The sequence below is a fragment of the Rhincodon typus genome, chromosome 8 (assembly GCF_021869965.1).
Source record: "Rhincodon typus isolate 14 chromosome 8, sRhiTyp1.1, whole genome shotgun sequence".
Taxonomy (NCBI): Eukaryota; Metazoa; Chordata; class Chondrichthyes; order Orectolobiformes; family Rhincodontidae; genus Rhincodon; species Rhincodon typus.
The window spans coordinates 51,490,156-51,508,157 of record NC_063339.1 but is presented as its reverse complement, the minus strand read 5'-3'; the positions used below and the strand labels follow the sequence as shown (position 1 = coordinate 51,508,157).

Genomic DNA, 18,002 nt, shown 5'->3' with positions numbered 1-18,002 from the left:
CTCAAAATGGAAAGAGGCTAAGGAAGCATGCCCTTTGAATTGATAGAAAATGTAGGAAAAACAATATTTTTCCAACTTATTCAATTGTTTCAAAGATATTTTCTATTTAGTCTTGCCTGGAGAACTTAGCTCTTAATTATGGATTATGGAAAATTGATTTATTTCTCAAGTATTGTGGAAACACCTAGAGAAAAGGGTCATTGAAAGTTCACTGTGGACTTTGGAGTTGGTTTTCAGCAAGGCTTCCTGTAAGTCACATGACTGGTAATAACCGCTGGCTTTGCTATAAATTCCTGCTGAGGCTGTTTTGAAAAATTACTGGCTTGGCAAGGTTCTTGTCTTATCTGGTTCAGTTGGAAGAAAGCCTGCTAAGGAGCAGTTACTCAGCTGATCTCTCCCAGTTCTGAAAAGAAAATACTCTTTAGTTAAGGGTTATACTTATTTGGTCTTTTGAAAGATTGATTGAAGACACATCTTAAAATTGAGTATTGCTGAAAAAAGACACTTTTTTGTCAAAGTTTTTGTCTTGCACTCATTAAGACATTTCTCAAGAAATTGTTCAACGGGAAAAATTAGTTATACTGTGTGAGGACTGGTGGGTTGACATGTGGCCTTTGATTTGATGAATGATAGATAACTGTTTTGTCTAATTTGTAAACAAGGCACTGACTGGTGAATTCTCTATGACAACACCTCGACCAATCAGAGGCCACTTACCAGTGCTCAAGCAGCATAACTTATTTTTACCTATACTTTGGATGTTTTTTTGACAATTGATTGGTGAATACATTGCCTTTGAGAAATGAGCCTGGGAATTGCTGTCATCCATTTTATTGAAATAGGCAGTGAATATCTTTCCAACTATAAAGAGCCCTATGAATTAATGGATGTAGCTTCCAGTACACCCAAGTAACCGTACTGGGAGGTCAAATGATAACCCTTGATAAATTGGTTGTCAGCACATTTGGCATTATGTAGCAAATGCTGTCCAATTGCAGAAGAATATCTAATATTTTGCCAAGTGTGGGCTGGTTGACTACGGTATAACCCTGTTTGTTGCAAACAGCCGAAGGGATATGTTGCCTGATACGATTTGTCAGTCTTTGGGACACATGACTTGGCATCTCACCAGCACTGAAATTCACAAATTACTTATTTGTGTGATGGGCAGAACATTTCTTTGGCTTGACAGCAACATCCAGTTAATGGTGAACATCACTCACATTGCTACTACATAGTAGCAGTGTGTTAACAGTTAGCTTTACCTGTTATGACCATAAGACATAGGAATAGATTGAGATCATGTCTGATCTGATAATTGTCAACTGCACATTCCTTGTAACTTTTGATTCCTTCACTGATTAAAAATCTGTGACAGCCTTGAATGTACTTAATGTCTGAGCCTTGATGGCGTTCTGTGTTATATAATCCCCTAGATACACTACCCTCTGAAAGAAGAAATTTTTCCTCATCTTGGTCTTAAATATGTGACCTCTTATTCTGAAATTATGCGCTCTGTCTTAGACTCTTATCTACCCAGTCAAGTCCACTGCAACATTTTCTTGCTAAAATATTGTAAATACTTTACCCTTCCAGGGTAATTGAAGAAATATGCAGGGAAAAATATACAATGTGCCTATTTCAATGCAACACACGCTGGCCACATCTGCTGAAACATTAGAGATGCAGACTGGAAAATTCCACCCTTTATCCTTTTCAAAATTAACCCACAGGCCAAAGTGTTCTTATTCCAAAAGGTAATCACTGCAGAGAAATCTGTTTTTAATTTTTACTTGACCTATTTTTCTAAAAAACCAGTTCAGAGATGTTATTACACACTTCTGGAGCAGGTGGGATTTGAACCCGGGCCGCTCGATCCAGGGATAGGAACATTACCACCAATGGCACAGGAGGGCCCTCACTTCTATATGACTGACATGTATGTCAATTATCATTTTTAAATTCATTTATGGGATGTGGGCATCACTGTCTAGGCCAGCATTTATTGTCCAACCCTAATTCCCTACTGAGGAGTTAAGAGTCGACCATATTACTGTGGGTCTGGAGTCACATCTAGGCCAGACCAGGGAAAGAAATCAACTGTCCTTGAATCAGATGGCGTTTTAGAACCATTGACAGCAGTTACACGCTAGCTTCTGAATTGAAGATTTTTTTTATTGAATTCATATTTCACTACCTGACATGGTGGGATTCAAACCCATCTACCAGAACATTAATTTGTTAATTAAGTTTTGTTTTGATAATAATTATGATGCCAATAATTAGTTTATTAAGGATGCTAGTTGCTAAATTTTGTTTGAAACCTGACAGAGATAAATTATTTAAGTGGTCACCCTGGAAAAAGTATTTTTGTTTTGTTATGATGAATGGCATTATTGGACTAGACCACTGTGCACTCCTGTGATCTCAGTCATACTGAATGACACCCATTGCCCAACTCCCCCTCCACCCACTACTCTCTCACACCTCTCCCCACAGTGCCTCTCCCCTGCTGTAACCCCTCTCCCTCACCCCATCTCCCCCTCTTCCCCCACCCATTCCAGCTCCCCTCTCCCCATATTCTCATCTCTTCCATATTCCCTCCTCCCTCTGGCCTGAGGAAGGGTCACGTGACCAAAACCGTTAACTCTGATTTCTCTCCATTGATACTGCCAGACCTGCTGAGCTTTTCGAGCAATATCTATTTTTCTCTCCGATTTACAGCATCCGCAGTTCTTTTGGTTTTTATTTCCCATCCTTTGCCGTCCCTCATTCCCTCTCCCCTCCCATCCACTCCGCTCCCATCCCTATTCATTCCCGTTCCCATTGCTCCCCATCTCCATTCAGCGGAAGTTGATTCCCGGAGTTGCCCTTTGACCCGGATATGTAAAGTGAAAAAAACTCTCCCCGTCCTTTAAAGATGGCGTTCGGCCCAGAGGGACCGGCCTGACCGACAGAGACAGAGAGATCAGTAAGACCCGGGGTTAAAGCAGGCGGGCGGGAAACCGATCCCGGTATTTATCACGCGAGTTACTGTCATTTCATCTCGGCACAAGCGGTGTTTTACAATCGTATTGTCCCCCACCTCCCCCCTCACAACCCCGATACCGTCAGCCTCACCTTGGGAATGACAGGAATATACCCCCAGTTCAGTCAGTGTTACCCCAGAGATTACAGTAATATCTCTCCTGGCATTTTCAGTGCGCTATCGACAACTGCAGTAATATCTCAGCAGTACAGCCAATCTTGCCCTTGGAATTACAATAATTCCCCAAGTATTGTCCAGTGTTCTTCTAGGAATTGCAGTAAATGTCTATCCTAGTGCAGTCAGTGTAACCTCAGAAATTGCAGTAATATCGTCCAATACGATCAGCGCTATCCTAGGAATTGCCGTACTCGCTGTTCTTGGAGTCAGGGTAACCCAGGAATGCAGTTATATCTGCTGTTACACGCAGTATCATGCCAAGAGGTTATTGCTCAATCTTTGTTTATCTCGTGGAAAGTGTCTTGATCTGTTCCATCTTTCCTGATAAGTATAACATTGAATTTCTATTTCATCCTAATAGTTCTTTATTTGCACCTTTTCCAATTTCTGCATATCTGTTTAATCGTGCAGAAAGCAGAACTATTCACATTGTCCAAAGTATCATCTGACCAGTTATTTTTCCCCATGTTTCAAACAATTATTCTGTTTTTCAATTATATTCTTCTTGATATGATTGCTTCAGTGCTTTATTAGGTTCTTCAATGACCTGATTAAAATGTGTTCCTGGTTTTAGTGATCTGTGTATCCCCAGATCCAACTCCCTGTAATATATTTAGATACTTATTTCTAAATAGTGTAGGACTTCCCTGTTCTTCATACAAAAGTGTGTCATCTTACACTAATCCGTATTGAAGTTTATGTTTCAGATCTTCTGTATTAACCACCCAGCTCAATTTGGTGTCAGTCTACAAAATTTTAAAATGCAATTCTAATTCTCAAGCCTGGCTCTTTTGTGTAAGTGGGAATCTATGGTGGTCCCAGAACCAAACCTTGTGGATTGTTACTTCTTGCCTTTTGCTTGACTGTGTAATCCATTTGTTGTATTAGCATGAATGTGTAATGGAGCTCACAGTTGGGCTTGCTGCAGTCTGACATGGTTTATCCTGTATTGGTCTTTGTTTTACCAAGTTCTCATCTGTGGATATCAAGTCTTTGTTAGCATGTGACAGTAGCAACATCCCAGTAGACTTTGGCAAGCGAAGACCTGGAGGGAGCCCAGGTTTCCTAATCCCAGCTGTTTAGGATTTGATTATACTGGTTTAACTCTGGATTGCATTTTCATTGTGTTCAAAAGAAGCATTACAAGATCACTAAAAGCCTTTTTTAAGAGGCCTTGGAGAACCAATTACTAATCTGGCACAACCAAATGAAAAATTAATGCAACTAGGAGATAGCAAGGACTGCAGATGCTGGAAGTCAGTGTTGATAAAACGTGGAGCTGGAGGAGCACAGCAGGTCAGACAGCGTCCGAGGAGCGGGAAAGTTGATGTAATGATGAAGGGTCCCGAATCGAAACAGCAACTTTTCCTGCTTCTCGGATGCTGTCAGACCTGCTGTGCTTCTCCTGCTCCACATTTTATTGAAAAATTAATGCAGCCTCCTTTCAAAATAGGCAAACTTCAAGAAGCAGTGAGAAAGCACAACAAGAGGAATCTGAACCCAGCAACTCGCCAAACTGCAATTATCTGTATTGTCTTGTCTTATTTGCATCAGAATCTTCTGGGCCCTGATCAGCCTTGGGAATCAGTCACATACCTGTTGGAGCACTACCAAATGAGCGTGTCACCTTTACCTAAAAGGCAAATAAGGCTATTACCAACAGTATGTGACCACAATAATGTCATGCCCTTTAGCATTTTTGATAATATTACCCCGACTGATGTAACTTCCACTGGTACTTTTGATTAAGTCAATTTCTCTGTTGAGGCATGTAACAGCATGCCCGTAGTTTTGTTCATATTGTTAATGTTCTCAACTATTAAGCTGACGAATACTTTTGGTGATAATCTCTCTACTGTGAAAATGTGTTTATACTGATTTGGGTATTACCCATTTGCACCTTGGGGTAATATTACTGTTACTGTGGATTGCATCGTTGCTGCGACTTTTGTTAATACATTTGATTTGATTGTTAAAGTTGCTGCCAGTATTGGTTGTACTGTCTTCTGCATTATTATTGATAATATTACCCACACTTTGGATATTACTGTTACTGATGCTTCCTAAAATCTTGCCCCTGCTCTGAGTGATTCTTTTTTTCTTCAGTTCTACCTGAAGATGATGGATGCATTGTCTGAAGATCCTGAAGTTACTTTGAACCTGCATGGTACTTACACCAAATTGTTCCTGATACCAGCTTTGGTGGGGTTTGTTACCACGTTTCTGTTTATACAAAGGATCTGCCGAGCAGTAAGTGCGCTTGTTGCAAATTGTAGTTACTTATTTTATAAAATTTATTTCATAAAAGGTAGAAATAAATGCATCTGAAGATGATGTTCATGTAATGCTTGCATTTGGACTACATGTTAACTGATAGTATATTGCTTTCTTTTTAGATCAAAAGCAGAAGGTACTTGGGTAAGTCACTTAAGTTCTATGTATAATGCCCAGATGCAGTGAATTTACATTTGTAATCTAATCAGTTTACCTTTAAGTTTCATATATTTTAAATTTCTTTTAGGGAGAGAAAAACAACTCGCAGGAACAGTTTCTCAGCTACTTGATGAAAAATGTAAATTTCTCGAAAGACTAAGTGATTGCACACAAAAGGTATGTGCAGTAATTTCTACTGCTTCAGTTATCCTATTGTTTGTTAGCAGTTGCTGAATTATCGCTTTTACTATGACTAATAAAGTGCTAGTCAGTTGAAAATCTCCACTATGGAAATCTGCTCTTTTTAATGTAAAATCTATTTGAAAAGCATTTTAAGCTCAATTTATTACAGTTTAGTATCCAGAATTTATTGAACTAACACAGTTTTTATGTTTGAACAAAAATAAGATTCATCTATATTATTTATTTGCCTATAATTTAAAACATTTTTTCTCCTTTTCAGTACAAAGAATTTGAATCATCCGTAAAGAATGCTGCTGACTTAAAAGAATCAACAGAAACAAAAACTTTACAGCTTCAGGTAAGAATACTATGAGTTAGAGTTTCAGGAAAAATATTTGAATAAGATGGCCAGGTAATTGAGGATGAGTGAAACTTAAAATTGTCTTTAGAGCTGTAAGCCAAAAATATATTGTCAAGTGGAAGCATGTTCTATGTTCTACTGTATATGGTTCCAAAAGAGTTAATACTGAGGAGTGCTCTAAGGAGCACCCATTATGATTGTCTTATGGGGCGATCAGCTTAGCATCCACGTCCTCCTCACAGTCACTGTAACTGAGAGTTGCAGACTTGATTCTGTTTCTGTGAACATTAACGGTATAATAATGGCACTGTCAGTGAAAGAAAAGGCACAACCTGATCAAGGTGCCCAATATCAGGAAAAGATGTTCCACAGAGCTACCTGCCTCTTGTAACCCCACTATTTGACCTCATCCCACCATCACTCTTGAGTGGCCTGGACCGTTCATTAATGCTAGCAATCTTCCTGTGTGCATTGCTGACAGCTGCATAACCCTAATAGGCTGATAACTTTGGAGGTAGGGGAGGAATGGTTGAATTTTTGCCCCTGCAGTGGTTTTTTCGAAAAGTGGCAGTGTGTGGTTAACAGATCAACATCCATGTGTCGAATTAAGTGGCAGAAGACTTTTCAGAGATTTACAATTTCAGAGACTTCGTTGTAAATTTATAGTTTAACTCAAATACCAGTTTAAATTTTACCTTCTCTATTCTTTTCTCGTCCAGAAGCCAACCCCACGAGAGAACTCAACTCCTCCTTTATAAATAAACAAAATAACCAGATTAAAAAAACAAAAATTGCCCACCAAGAGTATTGAATCATTTATCAAAAACCAAAAACGGAGGGGGATGTCTGAGGGAGCGGGGTTGGGGAAATTAAATCAAAATAGTGATGGAGTGGGAAATAATGTATCCCAGACCCCGCAGTGGCCACTTTAGGAATCCATCTGTTTTTAAATGCATTTTCTAATAAGCCCATTCAGGTATGTTATTATATATCTCTGAAGCTGGTGGAACTTGAATCAGGGTGTTCTGGCTCAGAGGTTGCCACAGTCCCACTTTGTCCTGCCACAATTCCTCCCTAATAGAAGATATTTATAATCCACCTGTTCAAATGTGTTATGACACAACTGTGGAGCCCGAGGGAACTCAGGACTTCTGGCCCAAAGGTAGGAATGCCACCACAGCATCACAAGAGCACCAACTCTTCTTTTTTTTTCTGAAATAAAGAAGCCCACCCCCAAATTAGCCAATCACTAGTGAACAAATTACAAGCACTGCCCACCAGGGACAGTGTAACAATAATTGAAATTAAAATAGAGGGGAGCTAAAGCATAATAGTGTTGGAGCCCAGCCCCCTCAATGCCTACTTAATAATCCAGTTTTTTTCCCCCAAACATAGCCCAACTTTAGAAACCCCATCCCAATTTATAGATATTGTTACTGAAGATGTGTAATGATACTGTAGATATGTAATGATACACCTCTGGAGCAGTTGGGACTTGAACCTTAGTATAATATCACTGTACCACAAAAACCCTAAATTTTTATTAAAAGAACCCTCTTAATTTGTGTGACTATTGACTTATTCTGTTCTACAAAGATTCATTTCATGTAGATATTTACTAATAGCCCTGCTCAAAGATGTAATTATACAGCTCTGGAGTAGCTGGGACTTAAATCAGACTACCTGATTCAAAGATAGGGATACTACCACTTGTGAATCCAGCTCTTTGTTTTAAACCAACCTGTTCAGACATGTTGTGGTACAGCACTGGTGCAGGTGGGACTTGTGCCCAATTCTTCTAGCCCAGAGGTAGGAACATTATTATTGCATTATTAGAACCCTCAAGAACCCAGCTCTTTAGATATTTTCTAATCAACTTGGCCATAGATGTTGTTGCATACCAGTGATGCCTCTCAATAACTGTTGACCATGTCAACTTTTTCATCACTGATGCAGTTCTTTTCCTTCAGCATAATGTAAGCATTAAACAGCTTTGGTTATGCTTGCCACTACAGTATTCTAAAGCAAATGTTCTGAATTGATCATAATTTGAAGAATATCTCTTAGATTATTTTACATATTTAACATTTTCACACCCTTTTGACTTTTTAATTTTTTTCCTTTGTGTTTCTGTTTTCACAATTTAGCAATTTAATGATTTATTGCCAACTAAATTCCTTTTTCAAGAATCATGTATTTCAGTCCACACCAATAATTATCAAAGAGAAAGATATAAAGTGAGTTGGCAGTGATTAGTTTGTAATTTCAAATATTTGATTAGGAATTCATGTCATGCACTGATTTTTAATATATGGGGATTTTAAAGTAATCGCTCTTCCCTATTGCCATTTTGTAAAATTAATTTTATAACTGTTGGTATGGCTTAGAACAGGCTCAGCTTTGAGTGTTGGATGTTTGTGTGAAGGGAAGAGGAAGATTGTGATTTTGCCACACCGAAAGAAAATCTGATCTGATTAGGGTTTTTAATGTTCTTTGATTCAAGTTTTAAGGTTCTTGTTCTTGACTTCAGGCGGTGGTAAAAGGATGTTGAGATAGCTTTGAGGGCCCAAGATTTTTTTTGGCTGAGCTTTTCTGTACAGGTGAGGTGGTGTTTAGCATCAACTTCATTTGTAAAACTTTTTTTTTAGGACACATATGCCAAATTGGATAAATCAAATGGCAATCTTAGACAAACCGTTGATCAGCTCACACGGGACCTAGAGGAAGAAAAGCAAACGAGATCCCAATGCAGCAATCTGGTATGTAGTAACTGTGCAATTCCACTTTTATTTTAATCCATTGTTAATAGTTATGACTGACTAACAGCTGTATAAAGGTGTTGTCAAATGTGTGAAGAAAGATAGAAGTACAGGTCCTGTGCATTTTTAATTGCAAGTTTATTTCTTGAAGATTACAGAAATCCAAGCAAATTTAACTGCCCTAGAAAATGAAGAACAGAATCTTCAAGTCCAAATTGAAGAGGTAAGGTGTACAACATGTGATTTCATAATGCTGATTTGTTTACAGTGAGGCAGAAACCAACTCAATGTCTCTCTGTATTTTAAGACGACAAATGAATTAAAAGCAATTCAGATTAACAACTCAAAGCATCAGGAATCCTTCCAAACTGCGCAAGAAGAAAATCATCATCTTAAACAAAGCAAAGAACAGGTATAGCTGAAATATTTCTGTCAAATATTTTATATCACCTCCTGCAAAGTATAAAATGTATTTGTTTGATCTTCCATTTTCTCGAGGATGCTTACTGATATAGTGTATAAAAAAACGAAGAGCTATAGCAGTGATAATCTAATGATAATCAACTGGAGTTAAGTTTAACAATAACTAAAATATAGTTTAGTTTGATTTGTTTGATTTTTTTTTTAACCCTTTTTTATGTTGTAATATTTCCATTGTTTTGACCACCTTGCAGCATAAACTGTGTTTTGTACAAAATGAGAACCAATGAAAGATTCTCCAAGCTGCCCACCATCTTGTGCAGCATCTAGTAATTAGGAGATATTGAAGTTCACCTTTGCTAACAGTTTTCTTTCTCCCTTTCTAAAGGATAGTGCCTATCTTCCAATCTCCAGTTTTGATGTGTCCTGATTAAGATTCGGAATTTGGTTTTTGTAATCATGACTATTAACTTGTAGCCTACCAGTTGTATCTTTGAATGTTAAAAATTACCAATGTTTTCTTGCCAGGATTCTTTAATAACAGTATGTCACTGTATATTTTATTTCTTTCTTCATAGGTCAGTTTTTTTTTTAAGCCTTTGTGCAGTTTATTGAGACACGTGCTGGACTTGTGCATCAGGATGCTTGTTTGCTTTTTTGTGTTATATTTTATAACTACATGGTTCACTATATTTGTTATAACTGGGATGCAGGTTCTTGTTGAGATAAGATGTTCTGAATATATTGATTATACCCAAGTATTTAGTGAGTGTCTTACAAGCTGTTCTCATGATTGTGTTCTATAGCTATTGCAAGAATCAGAAGGGTGGGAGGAGCGGTACAGTGAACTTACTGAACAAATTAAATTATGTGAGAAGTCACAGAAGGACATTCGGAGAGTTTTTGCAAGTAAAGAGAATGAGGTGAAGGTAAGGTTTGTTCCTGTGAAATAAAGTAACAATGCAAGTAATTCTTAAAGATATTCATTTCTAATTTTTCTTTATTTAGACTCTGACAAGCTGCCTTCTAAAGATGAAATTATGGAATGTAGCTGAGGAGGAAAGTCCTGCCGAAGGTAATAGTTAGGGCAAAATTGATCTAAAACTGAAAGTGGGGTGCACTCATGTCGTGAATCAGTGAATTAATATCAGGTCTGATTGAAGAGATTGTATCAAAATAGCTAAATCTAGTTGCTAGTGTATTTGAAGATGAATAGGAGCAGGAGAAGATCATGTGGCCCATTCAAGCCTAATCTACCTTTCAGATTTCGGACTTTGACTCTGCCTTCCACTTCACTCCTCATATCCCTTGATTACCTGAGAAATCAATCAGCCTATCTCCAGTTTAAATACTTTCAGTGATGATACATCTGTAACCCTCCGGTTAGAGCATTCCAAAGATTCACAACTTTGGAAAAAATTTCTCCACATCGCAGTAGAAATGTTGGTCCTCTTCTTCTGAAAGTAACCCCATTGTTTTCCTTGTCTGGGGAAATCTAGCACAATATCTCAGTACTTATCTTGTCAAATCCCTTCAGAATCTTGAATACCTCAGTGACATCACCCCTTATTCTAAACTTTAGCGAATATAGATCCAATTTATTCAACTCTCATCACAGGGCAACCGTGTCAATCCAGCAACAAATCAAGTGAACCATTGTTGTACTGTATAAAAGTATACTCTTTCCTAAATATGGAAACTAAAATTGCACACAGAATTCTAGGTGTGGTCTTACCAAAGCCCCATAAAATTGTAACAAAAGTTATTTACTCTTGTACACCAATTTCCTTGCAATATAAGCCATCATGCTATTGCATTCTGGAATATCATGTGCAGTTTTGGTCAACTTATCTGAGGAAGGATGCTCTTGCTATAGAGGGAGTGCAGTGAAGGTTTACCAGATTTATTTCTGGAGTGGCAGCACTGACGTATGGGGAGAGATTGAGATAGTTAGGATTGTATTCACTGGAGTTCAGAAGAATGAGGGAGAAATATCTCGTAAAAATTTATAAAATTCTAACAAGACAATTCTACAAGTTTAGATGCAAGAAGTATGTTCCTGATAATTGGGGAATCCAGAGTTAGAGGTCATAGTTTAAGGATACGGAGTAAACCTTTTAGCACTGAGATGAGGAGAAATTTCTTCACCTAGAGAATAATGAGCCTTTGCAATTCACTACCACTGAAAGTGGTTAAGACCAATACATTTGTGTTTTCAAGACGGTAGATATAGCTAAAGAGACTAAGGGATATGGTGGGAGGACAGGTGGGATTAGGGTATTGAGCTTGATGATCAGCCATGATAGGGCGGCATGGTGGCTCAGTGGTTAGCACTGCTGCCTCACAGCGCCAGATACCCGGGTTCAATTTCAGCCTCGGGCGACCGTCTGTGTGGAGTTTGCACATTCTCCCCCCTCTGCGTGAGTTTCCTCCGGGTGCTCCGGTTTCCTCCCACAGTCCAAAGATGTGTACGGTAGGTGGATTGGCCGTCCTAAATTGCCCTTGGTGCTCAGGGATGTTTAGGTTATGTCGGTTAGACATGGAAAATACAGGGGTAGGAGAATGGGTCTGGGTGGGATGCTCTTCGGAGGGGCGGTGTGTGAATGGCCTGTTTCCACACTGTAAGGATTCTATGATAGTATTGAATGGCAGAGCAGGGTCGAATGGCCTTATCCTGGTCCGATCTTCTATGTTTCTATGCTTCACAATTGCTTGCTATACCTGCATGTACCTTTCGTGAGTACAGACTCAATATTTGTTCAATGTCTGCTATTTCCTTATTCTAATGATAATCTATTCTGTCTCTGCTTTTATGGAACTAGTGTTAACTTTAGCCACTCTCTTTCTTTTTGTATACTTGCAACACTTTTTCTTCTATTTTATATTCCTGGCTAGTTTACTGTTATTCTATTCTTTCTCTTTTTATCAACTTTTCGGTAGCCCTGTACTGATCTCTAAAGCACTCCCAATCTATAGATTTGAGACTAATCCTGCAAAGTTGTTTCTTACTACTTTTAAACGAATGCTGTCATTAATGTCACTCATCAGCATGAATAATACTCTGGGTTTTTGTTTTTCAGTGGAATATATTTTTGTTGAACATTTTGAATTGTTTCTTTTAAGCCTTCCTTACTGTTTATTTGCCACCATACATTTTTAGTTACCAACTTTCTCCTTACAGATTATGGATTTGGCTTTGTGTAAGGTGCTTGTTTATGTTTGGAGCATTTCATTTTCAAACTTAATGTAGAATTTAATTATATTATAATCATTATTTCCTATTGAATCTTTTACTAAACATTACTAACTAATCCTGCCTCACTGTGCAATACTCTATCTCCAATTGTTTTGTCCTTACTTAATTCCAGAATGTATTGTCCCTGAAAACTGTTTCAAGAGCCTTCTACAATTCAATTTTGTCAAATTGATTAGTCCAGTCTTTATGAAGATTAAAGTCCCCGCACTACTTATTACATTGTAACAAAGGCAATCTCCAATGATTTCTTCTTCAGTGCTCTGTTTAATGGTAATACCACTATTAGAGGGCCTATAAATTATGCCCACCCATACTGATTTTACTGAACCAAGATGCTTTTGCATTAAGATCCTTATGCTATCCTTCATTATCAAGGCTAACCTTCCTTTTTGAAATGTTGTGTACCCTGGAACATTTATTTCCCAACCTTTGGCATTGATGTCTTTGCAATGCAAATTAGGTCTAAATAATTTATCTCTGTTTGAGCTGCTAGTTCATCATCTTATTTCTGTGGGCATCCAAACAAAGTGATTTTCTTTTATCAATGAGAGGCAGTATGTCAATACTGAATGGTGAAGATTTCCAACCTTTTGAGCACTGAGCTAGATTCATGTACCATGTGTGGTGAATATATTAGCAAGTAAATTTGGGTCAGTTAAATGAGCAAATTAAATCTGCCAGTTATTTCTATTTGAATGAACTAGGTATTCAGTCCAGTGGAATCAGTGAAAATGGAAGAAAATGGAGCAAAGAGAAAAATTGAGTGAGGAAGAAACTTTTTAGTTTCTGACACAGCCATGGAATTATGGAACATTAGCAAGACTGCATAAGGATGTTATTAAACTGTGTGCCTTCACAAGGTTGCTGTACATCATATGATCTTATCGAAGAATGGCAATTGTTACGGTGCAAAAGGTGGACCATTTGGTCCATCGTGTCTGCAGCAGCTGTCTGAATGAGCATTATGACTTAGTGCCATTCTGTTGCCTTTTCCATATAACCTTGAATGATTTTTCTATTTAAATAATCATCTAATGCTCTCTTTAATACCTCAATCAAACCTGCTCCACCACACTACCAGGCAATGATTCCAGGAACTAACTACTTGCTGTATGAAAATGGTTTCCTGTTGCACACCCCATTTGTTTCTTCTACAAATTATTTTGTATCTGTGCACCCTTGTTCATTACCCTTTTATAAGAGGGAACAGTTTGTCCCTGTCTATTCTAACAAGCACCCTCATGATTCTATAGAATCTCCTCTTGGCCTTCTCTTCAAGGAAAACATTCTCAACTTCTTCATCTGTCTCCATGACTGTTTCTCATTCCTGGGACCTTTTTTACTACCAATGTCGTGTAGTTACATCTTTAATAAAGTGTGGCACCTAAAGACTGTACACAGTGTTCCAGATAAGATCTAACTAGGGTCATGTGCAAGTCCAGCATTAACTCTTCACTTCTGTTCTCTCTGCCCCAGTGCCTAGGAAAAGGTATGTTTTATTGACTGCTCACTGTACTAGTTCTGCAATTTTTCTCTGCTCCTGCACATTCTTTATGGTAGTGTCCTTTTTATAATGTATCTTCATGTTCTTTTTACCAAGATGAATTGCTTCACACTTATCCACGTTGAATTTTATTTGCTACCCACCTATCTATCCAGTCCACCAACTTGTCAATGTTCTTTTGTAGCATTACAGTGTCCTCACAATTCACAATGCTTCCAACTTTTGTATCATCTGCAAACTTGGAATTTGACTTCAGCACATCAAGAGATTATTGATATAAAATGGAAAAAGAAATGGTCCCATAAACCGACCCTTGCAGAACACCACTAAAAACCTTCCTCCAGTCTGAAAAATATCCACTGACCATTACTCTCTCTTCCTTTCCTTCAACCAATTTTGTATCCACGTCACTACTGTCCCTTTATTCCATAAGCTATACCTTTTCTCACAACTCTGTGTAGCACTGTATTGAATACCTTCTGAAAATCCATGTACATCATGTCAACAGCATTACCCTCTTTGAGAACTCCTCAAAAATCTCCAGAATTTCTTTAAACTAATTCTTAGCTGGGAATAATATTGTTAAGAGTGTTCTGACAATTCAGAAATTACCCTGGTACTAAATCCCAGGCCATCCATTGAAAGTAGCTGCTTCTCAAAACATGGGGTAATAATTGTTTAGCAGTTTTACTTCTTTTGTAATGTTATTTGTTTACAGCATCAATGAACAAGTTTGTTTGTTTTAATACAAATGATGCAAATAACTTCGTGAAGTTCAGGTGCTTTCCTACATGTGCCCACGTTTAAGTTATTTTGTAGCAGTGACATTGACTAGAAAAATAGACAGAAGTATTGGAAAATTTTAAACAGGCCACCAAAGTAATGTTTAAAAATCACTTGAGGATTAACTGTGACTTATTTCTTTTTATAAAAAAAAAAAGTCTTGTTACATACAACACAAAAGTTGATCATAAGAAAAAGCTTTAGCACTTTAATAACTTGTATTTAATAACTACTTACCTTGACTCTCCTACTCGCTGCCTCTTCTGCTCACTGCTTTCCTCCTCCTCGCTGACGCTCCCACTTGCTACTTCACTCAACAATGATCTCACATCAGCTTACCATTTCCCTCACTGATCCTTCCTCCGATGTGCTGCATCCCTCTCCAAACCATTGCAAGCAAGGACTTGAGAAATGGATGGCAAAAGCAAGGGTCAGAAAGTGGCACAGGCAGCCAGCAGGGAGATTTGAGTGAAGTGGTGAGTGAGGGAGACGTGGAGGGAAGGAGAGTATACGAAGGCCACAAAATAGGAGGATTGGTGAGCAGATTAAAAGTAGCAAGCCCGTGGGTCAGCGAAAAGCTACAGGAAAGCCACATTCAGGCCGCAGATGGCTCAAGGGACAGGTTCTGAATACTGCTGCTGTCTGGGATGAGGCCATATCATTTTTATCTTTTGAACACTGTCCTAAGTTCTGATTGAAGGATCTGGATAAAATAATCCTGGTTAAGGAGCTTCCCACTAATATATCACACGTTCACTTAATATGTGTGTTTCCAGGGTGATTGGTGTTAACTTTCATGGTTCTTTTATCCTAAGTTTTGGATTCTGATAAGGCCAGCTTCTTTGTCTAAAATATGTCTTCTTTTATGTATATTAGAAATGTCAGAAGAACAACAGAAGGAAAAAATTGAAAAATTGATTTATGTTGCCAAGGTAAGTTAGTTTGCAGTATAATCTCTATGCTATGTTACTTGCTTTCATACTTTCTAATAAGATGTTCCTGGGCAATATTCTATCTTTTTGAAGCTCCACTTAATGTACTTGCTTTGAAATGTGTGATAAGCCTGTTCAGATTTACAGAATACCAACATATCCTAATATTCTTCGTACTACTGGGGAGATGGTGATGCAAGGGGAAAAATGAATACAGCTGGTACTGTTTCTTCAATATACTGTATATAACTGGAGTGCTACTGCCCTGCTGCTTCCATTCAACAAAGGATGATAAAAATACTTGGCATGACAGAGCTTCTTCTTTGTCCCTAATTAATTTATAAAGTATTTTTAATATAAATGAATCATCCTAGATGCATCATAGAGCCATGCTTTGCCACAAATGGAAGAAGAGTGAAATCTTGTGGAGGTGTAGAGGGTCTTAACCACTGGCTGGAACCCTGAAGCACAACTTTTCAGGAAGTCTTGCCATATCTTGTTCTGCTCAGGCACTTGATAGGCCAGCAGCAGGCTGCACTCAGAATCAGGAGTAAGTGGAGAATGACCTGTCTGCCAAGAGCAGCAAGCCAATCAACAGCAATGCTTTTCCCCACCCTCCCCACCCAAACTCCCATGTTCAGTCCTGTGATCAGAAGTTGAATGCCTTTCAAAGTAGCCTCTCCATAAGCCTGTAAGCTACCCTGTATGAGTTTACTTGAAGTAGCCACCATTAATTGCCCGCTGGGAATTATCACTGGACTATTAATCCAGAGACCCAGGTTCGAATTTTGCCATGGCAGATAGTGGAGTTTGAATTCAATGAACATCGGGAATTAAGAGTCTAATGATGACCGTGAATCCATTGTTGGGATTTTTGGAAAAACCCATCTGGTTCATGAATGTCCTTTAGGGAAGGAAACTGCCATTTTTATGTGGTCTGGCCTACATGTGAATCCAGACCCACAGCAATGTGGTTGACTCTGAAATACCCTCTGGGCAATTAAGGATAGGCAGTAAATTCTGGCCTAGCCAGAGATGCCCAGATCCTGTCAATGAATTAAAAAAAAACTTAATGACCTCAGTAGCGCAGCACAGAGAAGCTATCCATGGGCCTTATCACCGCAGCCTTGATTAGGGTGAAAGTGGAAAGGTGGCAGGGGGTCCAACTGCCAGTCTTCTGCCAATAAGCTGTTGAGGCTAGGTCAATTGGAAATTTCAAAACAGATTACTATATATTTGTAAGGTGCTAAAGAAATGGAGTGAAGGCTGATAAATGGAGTTCAGATACTGTTCAGATAGATCTCCATCAGATAGTGATGGAACAAGGTTGAGACTTATTTCCACTCTTATTTTCTTAGCATTGTCTTTCAAATTACGCTTCATTGTACAATCAACAAGTGGTAACACAATGGTTAAATTCCTTCTTGTTGAAGATGGTCATTGCCTGGCAGTTACCTGATAATGATTAGTAACATTCGTACCACACAAGCACCAGGTAATGGCCCTCTCCAACAAAAGAAAATCTATAAACTTTTGCCCGGGTCAAAGTGCCATTGACCATAAACTTTACCGGACCCATCGTATAAATACTGTGGTTTCAAAAGTATATCAGTGTCAGGGAATCCTTAAGTTAGTCAGTCACCACCTGACTGTCCAAAATCTATCCACCATCTGCAAGGCACAAGTCGTGAATGTGGTGGAATTCTCTTCAACTGCCTTGAGGAGTAAAGCTCCAGCAATGCTCAAAAAAAGCACACACCATTTGAAACAAAGCAGCCCGCTTGATTGGCACCCATTAAACGTCAAACTTCTTAAACTTCACTCCGTCCACCACCAATGCAGTGTTGCAGCAGTGTGTACTATCTACAAGATGAACTCACCAAGGCTCCTTTAACTGTGCCTTCAAAACATGTGCTCTTGACCACCCAGAAGATCAAGGGCAGAAGAAGCATGTGGAATTCATCAACTGTAAGCTTCCCTTCCACATACCATCCTGATTTGGAAATATGTCACCATTTTTCCTCCACAGTCGCTGTATCAAAAACCTAATAATACTGTGGCATATCTGATCTGACAAAGTGATGTCTGATCATCATCTGAACATGGACAGTTGGGGATGGGCAACAAATACTAGCCTTTATGGTCTCACTGTCATTCCAAGAATGA

The 18,002-nt window shown here is 38.6% G+C and overlaps 1 protein-coding gene across 2 annotated transcripts in view; it reads left to right on the top strand.

Moving 5' to 3' along the window:
• Positions 1–2,895: 2,895 nt before the first annotated feature.
• Positions 2,896–18,002, top strand: part of ctage5 (CTAGE family, member 5) — a 37,607-nt gene continuing 22,500 nt past the window's right edge. Inside the window, exons 1-11 of one of the 2 annotated variants that reach the window (XM_020529880.2) lie at positions 2,896–2,971; positions 5,312–5,455; positions 5,602–5,623; positions 5,727–5,815; positions 6,102–6,179; positions 8,831–8,941; positions 9,093–9,164; positions 9,249–9,353; positions 10,168–10,290; positions 10,370–10,436; positions 15,781–15,836. In XM_020529880.2, coding sequence (XP_020385469.2) covers positions 5,324–5,455; positions 5,602–5,623; positions 5,727–5,815; positions 6,102–6,179; positions 8,831–8,941; positions 9,093–9,164; positions 9,249–9,353; positions 10,168–10,290; positions 10,370–10,436; positions 15,781–15,836 — 855 coding nt within the window. In that variant the 5' untranslated portion in view covers positions 2,896–2,971; positions 5,312–5,323. Of the gene's footprint in view, positions 3,015–5,311; positions 5,456–5,601; positions 5,624–5,726; positions 5,816–6,101; positions 6,180–8,830; positions 8,942–9,092; positions 9,165–9,248; positions 9,354–10,167; positions 10,291–10,369; positions 10,437–15,780; positions 15,837–18,002 lie in introns of both variants that reach the window. The other variant, XM_048599700.1, reaches the window with a different exon arrangement.